This window comes from Mesoplodon bidens, assembly GCF_964165515.1.
Source record: "Mesoplodon bidens genome assembly, chromosome: 8".
Classification (NCBI taxonomy): domain Eukaryota; kingdom Metazoa; phylum Chordata; class Mammalia; order Artiodactyla; family Ziphiidae; genus Mesoplodon; species Mesoplodon bidens.
In genome coordinates, this window is record NC_138165.1 from 55,900,695 (window position 1) to 55,915,903 (window position 15,209).

Sequence of the window (15,209 nt, forward strand, 5' to 3'; positions counted from 1 at the left end):
AAATAAGAGAAATACTGTAAGATGTTTTACTCCCTGAGTGTTTGTAAACAACGTGGCTATTTATTTTCTTTTCTAGGTATTTGTATTGGATTGACTGCTGTGAGTATCCTCACATTGGACGTGTTGGAATGGATGGAACCAATCAGAGTGTTGTCATAGAAACCAAGATTTCTAGACCTATGGCACTAACAGTAGATTATGTCAACCATAGACTCTACTGGGCTGATGAAAATCATATTGAATTTAGCAACATGGATGGATCTCACAGACACAAAGGTTGGTCCCATAGCACAAATGATTCAGTATTTCACCAGTGCATAAAATATTCATTTAGAAAAAAAATAAATATATATATATATATATATATATTTATTTATTTATTTTATATACTTTCATCAAATACATTTCTTAATTTAAGATTACATTATTATATTCCTTTGTGACAACATTGGTAAATAAGAATTAGATATATTTATTCAGAACTTCTATAGTCATACATAAAAATCACTTTGACATTGTCAATATTTTCTCTAATTGTACTTTTCTAAATAGTTTTTATAGTAAATGAATGATATTTTTATAAGTTAATATATATGTATATCCTAATTGAACTGAAACAATATTTGCTTATAAAAATAAGGTCATTATTGCAATCTGATAGGTTTCTTTTTTTAAATACTAACGGAAGTATAATTCTTTAAAGACAGTGAAGTAATATTTAAAACTTATCAGTTAGACTACATACATGATTAAATTTATTGTTATCTAATCAACAACATCAACAAAAAGTAACATGAAAAACAGCTTTCAAATTAGAGTAACGTTTAGGAAATTATTTGAATATAAATTCTATAGGTACTTTATTTCTCTATTTTTTATAACTCTGAGTAGATTATAAGACTCTAAATATAAAACAAATGAAGGAAGAAATTTGATATGAGGGAGGTAATGCTAGAATTAGGGATGGGCAAAAAGTCTTAGAGGAAAACATAGCTGAGGATGAGGGAATTAACAAGAGCAAAGGAGAAGGACATAATAAAAAAGAATGGGATCCAGGTGAAGATGGCATGAATATAACAGAAACCACAAACAATTCATGAACACTCAAAATATTTTAGATGCAGGTAGCTTTTTAAAGATTAGATTTTTCTCAGAATGAAGAAGAGGAACAAATTTTTATTGATCTGTAGTGACCTAATGTCACCTTTGTTATTAGGTGTTTTCATCTTCAAATATCTTGTAAAGTACTGAGTGTACTGTAAAGTTTCACTGAGAGATCCCAAATAAAGCCATACATTTGTATGGCTTAGCTTAAGAGATTGCTTTCCTCTCTGGCAGTAAGCTTAGATCAAAACCCCTGGAAGAAGGAAAGAGGTGAAATGGCAAGGAAGAGAGAATTATTGATAATTTAATCCTGTCAGGTGGAACCCTTCAAATGTATGCCAGTGTAGAGAAGAATGAAGCCACTGAATTTTAAAAAATTAAAAACTAGCAGTGGGAAGGGGCAAGTGGAATTAGGGGATAAAGAGGTACAAACTCCTATGTATAAAATAAAACAGCTACAAGGATATATTTTTACAGCACAGAGAATATAGTCAAAATTTTATAACAATTTTAAATGGAGTATAATCTATTAAACTATTGAATCACTGTGTTATACACCTGAAACTAACATAATATTGTAAATCAAGTATACCTAAATAAAAATAAATTTAAAAAATAAATAATAAAGGAGGTATACATCACTGAAGTCACATCACTCCGTAATGTCACATGACTCCGTAAAGTCACATCACTGCCCAAGTTTCTCTCAGTTGTTTAAATAAATATGTCTTTCTAACTAAAAATGCCAACAGAAAGCTTTTAGAGGTGCTTTTTTAAGGGTGGGAACATTGAAGTATAACAAGTGTCGGATGAGTCACTTATTTAGGTGTTGGCATTCCAATTATAGAGATAAAGAAACTCATCAGGATGCAATTGGAATGAAGAGTTATTTAAAGATCACTTTAGGGTTTTAATTATAGCAAAAGCAATGTTGACAAATCAAAATTACACTTAGCATTCAGCAGTTATATCTCCTTTGAAGAATCAATAATGAAATGTTCTGCAACTTTTGTAGATGATATAATTGAGTTTTATTGTAGCAATCAGTATTTTCCCCACATAACCATTTTTAGCATGTATTTTTAGCACGCTAAGTTGTTGTGAATGTATTACTTTGTGCTAAAATTTCACTGTACAATAAAATTTAAACAATTTTTGGTTAGATAGGTGAATATTTAAAATATATTCTAGCATCAAATATTTGCCTATTTTTGTTTGAGCCTTTTGTTTGAATAATAAAAACTAGTTAAAAATGTCTATTAGAAACTATTGATTCCATCCCCTCCCCATTATTTTAAAATTATGTCAGATATGTGGGTGACTAATGCTTTGAAAACTTAATACAAAATTAAATGCATGTAAATGAAGTGTCTTTCAATCACAGGACTGGTGATGACTTTAGATAGATGGACATAGATAGCAAGGAGAAGTGAAACTAAATTTACTGAAGAGTAAAATATTTGGCTGAAAGATACTCAGGTATGATGTTATTAACATTTAAAAATCTGATTTTTGAAAATACTTTGAGGCTCAAGAGGAGAGAAAAGGAAAGTAAAAGAGTCCCTGCCTTCAGAAATATTTTCTCCTGAAGGCTTTTTCAGAAAGACTAGTGAAAAATTCACTAAGTGTCTTATTAGGCATCTGCCAATATCTGAATTCAAGCCAGTAATTACCTGGTAGTTACTAATGAGCTACTAACTGTACACAGCCTGAGTTATGCCAATTTCACAACCAATGAAAAAGGAGTCATTCATTTGCGATGTCTGTAAAGAGGAATAGGATTTTTTTTACTCCTTGCATTGTCCCCATAAAGACATAAAAAAACTGTGGTTTTCTAGTTGCATATTTGGAGGTGGAAAATGAGACTTTTATAACATTAGTAACTTTTGTCCACTGACCTCTCTTCTCTCTTAACCAGACTAGTATTATTGTTCTCATTTATTCTTTTTATTAAAACTAGAACCAGAGCTCATCAAAAGAATGGGATAAGCCAGTCATGACACAGTAATCTGAGAGTATAAAGGGTGTATGAAAATTTCAGAATTACGTTTTTCTTTTAATAAGTCAAAGTTTAGGGCTTCCCTGGTGGCGCAGTGGTTGAGAGTCCGCCTGCCAATGCAGGGGACACAGGTTCGTGCCCCGGTCCGGGAGGATCCCACATGGTGCGGAGCGGCTAGGCCCGCGAGCCATGGCCGCTGAGCCTGTGCATCCGGAGCCTGTGCTCCGCAATGGGAGAGGCCACAACAGTGAGAGGCCCGCGTACTGCAAAAAAAAAAAAAAGTCAAAGTTTAATGAGAAAAACTAAACCATGAGTATCACTTTACAGTTTAGAAGGCTTTTTCCCCCAAACATGTTGTGGTTTAAACCATACAGCATTTCCATAAATGAAGCATTATTTTATTACTTGCCCAGCCTAAGAATTTCTAAAAGTTCTGAATTCTGTGCCCTAAACGATAGATCACATTACCTCTGAGGGACATATAACTGGCAATTTGCTTGAGAATTTACATCTGTCTTTCTCTGCTACCTCTTCTACCCCAACCCACCTTCTTAACAAGTCCAAGCACTACATCGTAAAATTTTAAAAAAAGAGAATTAGTCAATTGCTATCTTGGGAACATTTAGGTGCAATCTTAGTTACATGAATCTTTCTCTAATGCCTGTGTATATTATTCTACTGGTTTTTACTCCAATAATTATATAATAATATGATATAATAATACTGTAGAATAGTATGCGTACTACTGGATAACTGAGAGAGACAGTTAAATCACAGTTTCATTGTTCATTTTTTAAATTTCTCTGATTTCTTTTTTTTAGATCTGCCCATTCATTCCTTTATTCATTCAACAAACATTTACTGTTGTCTTTTTCTGTGCCATGCATTATGTGAGGCCCTGGGGTTACAAAGCTGAATAAGTCCCTGCCTTCAAAGCACCTATAGTTTAGTGGGGGGAAGAGACTGATATGAAGGTAAAAACATAAATTAGATTGGTGTTAGCGGTATATGTACAGTATTGCCAAAATGCAGACTGGATTAGGGAAGTGTTTGGTGAAGTGATGGGATCTTTGAAAAATCTGAAAGATGTAGGACAAGCTCTTCATATGAGGAAATGAAGGAAGGATTCATCACACAGAGGGAATAGCATGTGCAAAAATGTAATAGAGTCTTAAAACAGTATGGGGTTTACACAATTTGTAAACTGGAAGTTGTGTAAGAGGAAGATAATGACACTAGATGAACAAGGGCAAATTGAGGCCAGATTGTGACAGGTCTTGTATGTTAAGTAATTTGGAATTTATCCTATAGGTCATAGGGAGACATTGATGGCATTTAGTTGATAGAGTGCTATTATTAGATTTGACAACAGCATGGAAAATGAAAGACCCTGGAAGGGCAACCAATTTAGAGGCTGTTAAAATATTTTAGGAGAAAACACTTGAAGTGATTATAGCTGTGGGAATGGGGATAAAGTGTTACATTCAATAGTTATTTAGCAGAATAAAGAGGAAGGATCTGTAAACTTAAAACAGCAGAAATATTGGTGGTTGAGCTGCAAATATTGTGAATGATTTATATTATTATCTACTTAGCCAGGGGGAAATAACTCACAGTTTGGATAACTTATGAATTTCAAATATATTTGTACATTTTTTAAAGAAATAAGAAGTACCAAACTAAGCATAGCTTAGAGATCCTTCTTGAAAAGCTTGGTGAGAGGTACATTTATTTAACAAAAGGGTCAACATCAAAGAAATTCTAAGGATATGGTTAAAAATTCTTTATCATATATTTCCCTAAAAAGCCTTTCTGAATACCTGATAATTTACCTAGAAGAAAGATTGCAAATGGATGAATCTCTCTCCTCCTACTATTCCTTGAGATATAAAATAGGTCCAGTGAGAAACTTGGCATTTCAAAGTGTTCTCCAGATTGAAATGCTCAGTTTTTAAGTTTAAATCTGTCTTTATACAGAAACAGAATGATTCTAAATATATTCTAAACACAATGATTCTAAATAATAATATTCTTCTTGTAGGCCTATATTTTGGGGACTGATTTCTTACCACCCCCAAACCACAATCCTCCTCAGAGAATTTTAGGCTTTGATGTTGGATAAGAAGTTCTAAAACTTTGTTGGAGCACAAATCTTTGAGTAAAAGGATCTTCTCAGACTGGAGAAAGAAAACCCATAGCATCTTAAAAGAACCTTGGGGAACTTAAGGATGAGGGTGGGTTGGGGTGGGATCCACTGTTAGAAAGCTTTTTCACCCTGAAATGTATGTGTAGCTTCACTGGGTCTCAGTTGCCTCATCCATAGAAATAAGGGTATTGGAAAAAATGGCATCAAAGGGGAATTCCAGAACTAAAATTCTAAGTCTCCCAGTTAGGTGGATCACTTTAGAATTTTTGCCAAATCCCAAAGTTTTAATTTCAGGTTAGTCTCCGATTTAAGCCTGTGAGGGGTTGAAAATCTGTAATAAACAGATTTATTTCCTTAATTAAAATCTCAAATCGCCTATCCAGTCCTCAGTTCTCCCTGATTATTACTGCATTAATATCTTTTAAAGTTGAGTACTTGTGAACTTACCAAATCAATAAGAGAGAAGAAAACATATGTTCTTGAACATGATGTTGTATTAGATGTTTTTTATGTATGATTTATTATTATTATTGGCTTTCAGTGGAAATTTTCTTAGCTTAATACTGTGGTTCCAAGAACTGGAACCATCCCCTTATAAACTCACACTTTTATTAGAAGCCTACTGTGTTCAAGAAACTGCTTGATGCAATACATGCTTTTTTAGCCATTCCATCAGTGAACACTATGAGATGTGTCATTAAAGCCATTTTGCAACAAGGAAATAAGTTTAGAGATTAAATAATTCGTCCAAAGTCAAATAGCTCATAGTTAGAATCTGAACCCGGATCTAACTGGTTCCAAAGCCTGTTCCATTCTCCACAAGGCCCCCTTGTTTTTGAAAAGATGACTAACTGAAGATTTTCTGTCTGCTTTTCATAGTTTCTAATAGCAACAGTTATAGCATAAACACACACCTATATATATAAAGGTATATCCATACTTGAATTTTTTCAGATTAATGTAAATAGTAGACATAGATAAATTGCAAAATATATGAGAAATAAACAAAAACTTAAGCCATTAGAATATAATTACTGTAAATAAGAGAGTATATCTCATTAAATCCAGGTTTTTTTGGTGTGTGTGTTTATTTGAAGGTGTGACGAGAACAATCATGTTGCTTAAAAATGTACACCTTCCTTTAGTGGGACATTTCGATATTTCTGTTTGCTCTTTCCAAACTAACTTTATCTCCTGCCTATGGGAAAACTTCTAATCTTATTTGAAAATTTATGTCACAGAATTCCTGAAATTTGAACACAGCAAAGATCCTTTGTCATTAATTTTATGCATCCTGAAAGTATAGCCTTCTCTAATGAAATGTTTATAAAATAGGTTACATTTTATAGACATTTCTGAGAAAAATTTCAGCCCTAACTCTGCATATCTTCCTTAACTTAGAGATTTTGTTTTCCATTTAAAGAAAAGAAAATTAAATACCATAAAATTATATTTAGATCACAATTTCATTCTGACTGCTTGTTCAAAGCACATAAATTCAGATTTATTTTTCCTCATTTTTTTGTGAATTGCCATTGAACTTGAGATAGAGAGGTAGTTTTTTGACAGACTGAAAATACTGTGTAAACTGTAATAACAAAAGGATGACTAAGAAAGACATTGCTTGACCTTGAGTTTTAAAATTTATTTCTTCTAGTACTTTTTTTTTCAGAATATTCTTTGAGTCAGTGAATGATTTAACCTTGTGTTAATCAGTCGGCCATGTACATATTTTATCCAGCACGCGGGAAAAATATACACTCATAACTGCTAATTTCTCAGAAAAGTAATCATTGGGTATGATTCTAAACTATAGCTTATCACTGAACTTTTATTTGGTGGAAAAATTCTTTAAAGTTTCATGCTATTATGTTGACTATGACTCTTCATTTGTTTCTATACTCCTAGACCTGAAGATACTCATATTGAAGTGTCTGTATTGTATTGACAGTCCAACACTTTAGTTTGTTTATTGCTCTGGGAATCTAGTTTGTGTTGTGAGGAGGCAGTTCTGTGCTTGGATTTAAAATCCAAATCATAACCCATGCAGTGATCATCTAATCAATGTTGGGAAAAGAATCCAGATCTCAGCGTGCTACTGGTGAAATAGCAAAAATATATTTAACGGGTTTTGTTCTGAGGGGGAAAAACACACTGAAAAAGACAAAGGGAGTACTTTGTGCTCATATATCCTGAAAGTCAGTAGCTGTTGCATTTAGGTCTTTAGAAAATGTAAATATCCACCAAAGCCCACTGAAAAAAGAGAGAGAATCTAATAAACACCACCATCCAATTTTACAATATTCTAGAGTGTTTCTTTCTTGGTAAGATATTGCATTTTAGTACTTTTGAAAAAAAAATTCCTATCATTCACAGTCTGTTACAAACAGTTGACTTCACAGGCTATTTTATGCTAACGGTGTTGATGTGCTGCTGTTTACAATACAATAAAAGTTAATGGAAGGGAGCAAAATAAAATTCAGTTACTATAGAAATGTTCCTGAACCAGTCAAATAAATTGAAATTAACTGCCATTTCTGAAAAGTTTTAGAATTTCAGTGTCAATCATATCTTTTATTTTTGTCCCTTGAATAGAACATGTTACGTTAAATTGTATATATGTGTAAACAGGTTATTATTTTGCAAATGTCACATGCGTTCCATAGACTTTTTAAAATATAAATTTAAAGTATTACCCTAATATGAGTTTTCAGCCACTTTCAACAGTGTTTTCCGTCCCAAATATGACATGGTGCAGCATTGGGAATTAGTAGCTTTAGTTTTTGGTTAGGTTACTCTCTAATTTAGGCAAGTTGCTTTGCCACACTATAGTTCAAAGTTCTTACCCACAAAATAGGACTTCTAATCAATCAGTGATTTTTTAACATTTCTTAAAGGAATTCACTGAGGTTGGAACTGGGGGAGAGGAGGACTGTTCAATCAATTCGCTCACTTATCCCTAGTTATTCCTAGGACAACTAGAACACATTTGAAAATGCTTGTAATATGTTACACTCTTTTCTGTTTTTATTCTAGAAGCATATTTATAATTACAGGAATGTGGGACGACCAGATACTAAATTCATGTAAATGGCTCTACTTGATATCTGTTCCAAAGGCAAAGGGCTTTTCCAGTTCTTCAGCTTTCATTAGGATGCTCTAACAAACACATTCCTAATGCATATGTATGTAGAATGTCATAACTTATATTTAGTACTGATGGTCAGCCCTGAAAATACATTTCCAAGTATCTATGAAGGTTTGTATCACCAGTAGAAAAGTCCAGAGAGTTTCAAAGCAACTGGAATATATCTTTACCAAGTGCATGAAACAGTGTTGTTTTGTTTACTTCAGAGATTGAAGAGCAGTGTCATCATCAATAGACGATATTTATAGGCACAGTCTAGTTTTCAAAGTAAATGAACTATAATTTACATTGTAAACTTATAAATCCTCCTATTCATTAGCAGAAATACTCTTTTTAGATACTAAATATGAAAGTGGCCATATATGACCTTATATTATGAATAATTTAAAGATAGGTGAGAGAAGGGAAGGGATTAAATTATATGAAATTGAATATTCCTAATCTATGTAGAGTGTGTATATGATTTGAGGTGACAAGGTAGACAAAAAAAGGCAAGGAATACCAGAAAAGTGTAGGCAAAGGATGCCTTCTGCCTTTTAATAATGGCTTTAATTTAAAGAAGAGCTCTAAATAATTTCTATATTTTGCCATCATACATTACATTTATTTCAAAAAGTTTCACATTTAAGTGTCCCAATGTAAACTACTGCATTAAGGAAGGACATGTAACTTTTGTCTGGACATTTGATCAGTGTCATTATTCCAAAGGCAGCCTCATATAATAGACGCTCAAGTAGCACCAACTCACATCTGCTTTGTACTCTGACATATGCTGAATGGAAGACCTTTATTTTTCCTCCTCTTCAAGGTTTCAGTGGTGGATGAACTTTTTGAAAGATCATATTTTTTATTGGAAAAAATAAGTTTTGAACATTTTATTATCATGTTTGGTGATGTTGACTATTCTTAGTGTTTCTACCATTTGATAATGTTTCTATTGATTTTGAACAATGGATTTTGGATCCATTTGCCTGAAATTTTATTTGTACTGTTTCCATTAAGCAGGGTTGTATTAAAGAGTAGGCAGGAAAAAATGTTCATATAGGCAAACTGCTAAATGGAATATTTTGTACCCTGTTGTAGATGGTTCTGAGGAAATAATTATTTTAAAAAAATCTTCTGCAAACACTAACACTGAAGGGGATGCCCAATTACGGACAAAGAACAAATGTTCTTGGCCCTAAGGTTACATAAAGCATACTCTTTTTGATGGGGCGTTTGTAACTAAAGCTACTGACTCAGCAGTCATTCTCTGGAAATTAATATACTATGGCCATTTTCCCCTCCACCCACTCTTCTCCATTACTCTCTATAAACTAGAAACCGTTATTCACCCACGTACTCACCACTGTCATGAATCTTCCACTTTCTTGACATGTTAGATCACTTTCTTCCATCATCTAATTTTATCATCTGTTACACTCCTTTTGTAGCCTTTGATTAATCTCACCTCATTTTTTGAATGCTAATTGTTTTTCTTTGTTTTATATCTTCCTTTTTGGTTTTCATGATCTACTACTTTAATTCCTGGCTTCTCTACATACCTTATTGTAAATTAGACTTCTAGAAAGATATCAGGGAAAATTGTTAGTGTCAAGGTCTTTCAGAATAGAGGATTAGCGAGGATCCTGATCTCTTCTGAAGACAGATGTTTCAGTCAGGCTAAATAGTTTGCACAGTACTGCCTAGGGAATGGTTGTCATTGGTGGTTTTTGATCAAGGAAGAGAGATGCGAGATAGAAAAAATATTGGAAATATTTACTGGAGGGAGTTCTAGTTATTCTATCTTTGCCTCTTTGCCATGCTCTGTATGCTAGAAGGCGGACTTCTGTGGACTGTATCACCCCGGCTCTTTTACCCTCCAGCCTCAGATTGGATTTAAACCATGGGAAACATTGGCAGGAGATTAGATAATGGAGGAAGAAAGAGGCCAGAATATTTATTTATCCCCTTTCCCTCCATGACCAACTACAGTGGTTTAGCAGTGGCTGAGTTCCTCCACCAAATGTCATCTGCTTTTCGTACGTGGCTCTTTTTCCTTAGCTACAGCTTTCACCAGCTTCGGGTATCAGATCTAGGAAAGAACTTTATCATCGATTCCTTAGCCACACCTCTGTAAATAATTAAGAGAAAAATAATATAACCACTTGCGTACGTAAGACTGACTTCTTTTAAATTCTTTTCAATTATCATTTAACAACATGTTCTCTGTTTACTACAGGAAGCTTGGCTGATACAAAAAAAAAGATTGGAAGAGTTTAAAAGCAATGAGAAAAATTAGACTAATTTTGCAATTTTTCAGGTGTGAGGGAAAGTGAGACTACTTGGGACAATGACACCAAGAATAAGAAAAATGGGAGAGTCTTAAAATATATTAAAAATCAAAAGATGATAGAATTTAATATTTTATTTGATATGCTTATTAACTTTAAAGTTTTAGGAGATTGTTTCCAAACTGTCAGCCGTAGAGTGAGGGTCTGGTTGACTTTACTGGATTATTCAGGTGTTCCAAACAATACATAAATTCTTTATAACTAAAAGAAAAAAAATCAATATTCAAGTTATTCTTATCTTGATTCCTTAATAAAAATAACTACTGAATTTGGTGGTTGAACTTTGTTCTTTTGAAATTTTTATAATAATTTTTAAATAACAAAATTAAAAATTGTTCCATATAATATTTTTAAATGACATTTACATCCTTGAAGTAAATCTTTGAGAAAAATCAGAAAAAAATATGGCATTAGTAGTAAAATTTCTATTTAAGTACTAACCCACTGGGCAAAGCTATGTTGAATCTGCCATTATCCCAATGTAATATCTTACCCAAAACACCAACTATAAGATTTTAACTCAACAAAAGATGAGTATTACGTCATTGGTGCGTTTTGTTCTTAAGTATTTAAACTAGGTTAGTCCCAAATATACAATTAGATTGGTATTATCCAGGAATGTACTTGTTTAGCATGATAAGTGATATCCCCAAAAATGAATAATCAAGAGTATTGTAATAGAGTATCTCTAACTGTGAGGCAGCAGTTAAGCTGAAAGCATATTCTGGATTTCCACTTTTTCTATTTATCATAATTACTAGGAACCTTACCAGGGTAGCATCCCACTTGATTAAAAGAGAAAAACTCCACAAAGGAGTATTTCTTTGATTTATTTTTTGCCAAATATCAACTCCTTTCTTCTGATACATATAGTCTATGAAATAAAAATTAGGAGCCTAGTGCTTGAGTGGAATGCTGGAAATAGTACAATAAATACCTCTGTTGTACAGAATAGAGGCCTAACTACAGAAAGCAGCTTTAAAATAGGTTTTAAATATATAATAAGTACCTGTTAAACTGCAGCGCACACAACTGTTCTGTTTTTAGTGTCATTTTTGTATGTCTACTGAATACCTGTAAAATGAAAGTTTCCCTACATTCATTTTTTGCATTTTTCTTTTAATCAAAGGCAGTCTTATGTATAACAGGGGGCCATATTATTTTCCTCTTAAAAAAGGATAACCATTATCATTCTGAGAAAACATTGGCTACTTTTTCCATAAACTCAACCATGTCTTAGTAAGAATTTGTGTGTTAAATATTTCTCACATATACCATCACATTTCATGTTTATATTATATATATATATTTTGTCTATTTTGTCAGCTCCACTAACTGCCAAATTACATCGCAAGATTAATATTTTTTGTTGCTCTGTATTATATGTATGTATATATAATACATGTATGTATATATTATGCATATATATATTATAGTTACGTTACATATACACACATACCTAATACATGCATGCATGTGTATATACACACACATATAGATGTACATATATACACATATCTATAAGGTGAGAATAAGTATATAAATAGAGATACAACCAAAAATAAGCAATTATATTTTTCTCATTCTGAATCAGGAACGTTTCCCATACCAAAATATATAATGCTTTGGCTCGGAACATCTCATTTACTCCCAATGTAGGTTGAACTCTTTGTGTTGATGGAAAAATGAACACAGCATTCATTCATTTATACTTATCATTTATCAGTTACCATATACCAGTTTTTTCACAGAAACTTAAGCAGATAGTCAAATAACTCTCATAAGGAGATTTTAGGTCCTAAAGAGGAAATGAGGCATACTGCCAAGTTATGAGTCAAACCCCATAAAAGGCAATATGTAAAGATTCTTGTTTGTTTGTTTTGCTCTCTTTCATTTTACTTGATTTTTATTGGCATTGGTGGTGGTGTTAGGGAACACGTCACTATCTCTTAGAGAGTAGCTTGTTGGAGCCACTATAGTGTTGCAGATGTATGAGACTAGATTTCTTTTGGTTAACATAGTGTTTTTACTTCATTTCTTTTCTCTAGAAGGAATACTCTGGTGGTTGTGTTTGATGCTTGCTGTTTGGGAAATAAGTATGTTTACCAAATGAATGGGCTTGGAATAGGCTTGTATAAAGATACTAGTGTTAGTTCTGTTTTTCTTTGTCAGTATCGAATAAGGAATTGAATCAAACAGATTCAATTCCTGGGAAAATGGACTACTTTTCTTCACTTTAACCTGACTTTTCTACATTCTTTGTACATCCAGCTATGTGCCAAAAATAAGAGTTCATTTTTCTGATCTCTATACGCTTATACTGATTACCTGATAACAGAGGGTTTCTGGTGGCCTATCACTACAAACTTAGAGATAGCAAACTTGCCCTGTGCTTAAATTGTCTCATGTCTGAAGATCATATACAGTGTAATTGCATTCAAGTAATTAAATAACATGATTTTCACATGGAGCTTATGAAATTAGTCCCATTGTTTTATATACTTGTATTAGTTTGCTAAGGCTACCACAAACTTGGAGGATTAAACAGCCGAAATGTATTTTCTTAGTCCTGGAAGCTGGAAGTCCCAGATCAAGATGTTTGCAGGTTTGGATTTACCTGAGGCCTCTCCCTTTGGCTTGTAGATAGCTGTCTTCTTGCTGTGCCTTCACCTAGCCATTTCTCTGTATGTGCACACCCCTGGTGTCCCTCTCTTCTTCTAAGAGAAGTTATATTGGATTAAGGTCCCACTCTGAAGACCTTAATTTAACCTTACTTACTTCTTTAAAGGCCCTATCTTTAAATACAGGTATATTGGGGTCTAGGACTTCAACATATGAATTTTGAGGGGACACAATTCAGTCCATAACCACACTTTACCTTACTAGGATGGCTTTCTTAAAGGCTAGTAGGTAAAGTGGCAAAGAACTCAGCAGCCAGCAAATCCAATTTAGATTCAAATACCAGCATCTTCATTTACTAGTTTTTTCTGTCCTCTCTGGTCACATTACTTGTTTTCCAAATTTTAGTTTTCTTATCTGAAAGTGAGGTCAACTGTTTCATGATAGAGTTGTTTTGAGTATTAAATAGGTGTACAAAGTTGATACGTTACTATGGGGTTTCTCAATCTCAGAACTATCGATATGTGGGCCTGATAATTCTTCCTTCTGGGACCAGAATGGCCTCCCCCACCCATTAGAGCCACCCATTAGTAGCCAAGGGCCTACTTTCTGGCACCCATGGGCTGAATAAATGTCAGCTCTAGTTATTGAATAGTTCAACAGACTGTGCTATTTTTGAGATGCTAATAGACAAGTTCTTACAATAACTTCACTTTTTGTACAGAAGTTAATTGAATCTCCGGTGGACTGACATTATTTTAAAGTGATGATTAATTTTTGAATCCCTATTTAATGATGTAATTACTTGCTTGGCATCTAAGGAAATCTGAGTTGAATGTTTCTGAGACTTTCAATTTTTTCTGAGAATTTTTATTTTATTTTGAAGAGTTTCAAACATACACACATGTTGAAAGTTTGCTGTAATGATCACCTATTACCAAGAGTCACCCAATTGTTAACATTTTGCCACATTTGTTTATCTTTCTGGAATGAATTTATATAGCCAAAGGGGGAGAGTGGGCATAGTTTGCATAATAACTCAGACATGATTCATTCTGGTAAAATGTCCCACTTTTCATCTTTCTTTATTCAGTTCTACTTATCATTGTGGCAATGGGCTCCATATCTGGGAATTACACGGATAATTCAGTTTGAGTATCTGCATCAAAAGTGTGCACATCTGGATTTTTCTTGATTTTTTTATATCCTTCATATGCATAGTATCTCTTCTGAGATGGATTTCTGGCTAGACACTACATTATTTTATAGTAGTCAATGGCTTAAAGTGTCACCCATTTGAAGAAGTCTTAACTCTTTTATTTCTGTATTTTCTGAGTCATAGTGAATTCTCTGATCACATTTGGCCCATCTGAGTAAAAATAACAAATTGGTTGATTTAAAATTTCTACTTCTAGTTAACAATATAAATTTACCCAGCATCTTAAAAATAAGGCTGTAAACCTCCCTAGAAAAAGTGAATTATATTTTAAGTTTTGATAGTTTTTCAGTTACTACTGAATGAGGAGTAAGCCAAACATAAATTCTGTCATTATGTTCTAATATATAATAAAGTACATATTACCTGAATTATAGTACCTTTTCTCATTAACGAACATTTTGCAGAATTTCTAAAAGTAGATCTAAAAATTTATATAGAGAAATATATTGGAATGTTTGTGCAAATTAGGGAATTTCAATTTTCTTTATTTATTGCTTTTTTTTAAAAAAAATTGAAGAACCCTCTATCACATTTTAAAATTATTTAACTCCAAACCACCAAACAAATTTATTACATCTTATTTACCAGATAGGACCCTGGAATCTCTTGAAAGAAAAATTGACATTTGTGAAGCTCAATCT

At 33.0% G+C, this 15,209-nt stretch overlaps 1 protein-coding gene across 1 annotated transcript in view; it reads left to right on the plus strand.

Annotated features, from left to right (window-relative positions):
- LRP1B (LDL receptor related protein 1B) overlaps window positions 1-15,209 on the plus strand; it is a gene marked incomplete at its 3' end in the record, with an annotated part of 2,330,707 nt that overhangs the window by 2,102,677 nt on the left and 212,821 nt on the right. Inside the window, exon 81 of the mRNA XM_081243013.1 lies at window positions 77-276. Within this exon, the coding sequence (XP_081099139.1) occupies window positions 77-276 (200 nt within the window). The remainder of the gene's footprint in view (window positions 1-76; window positions 277-15,209) is intronic.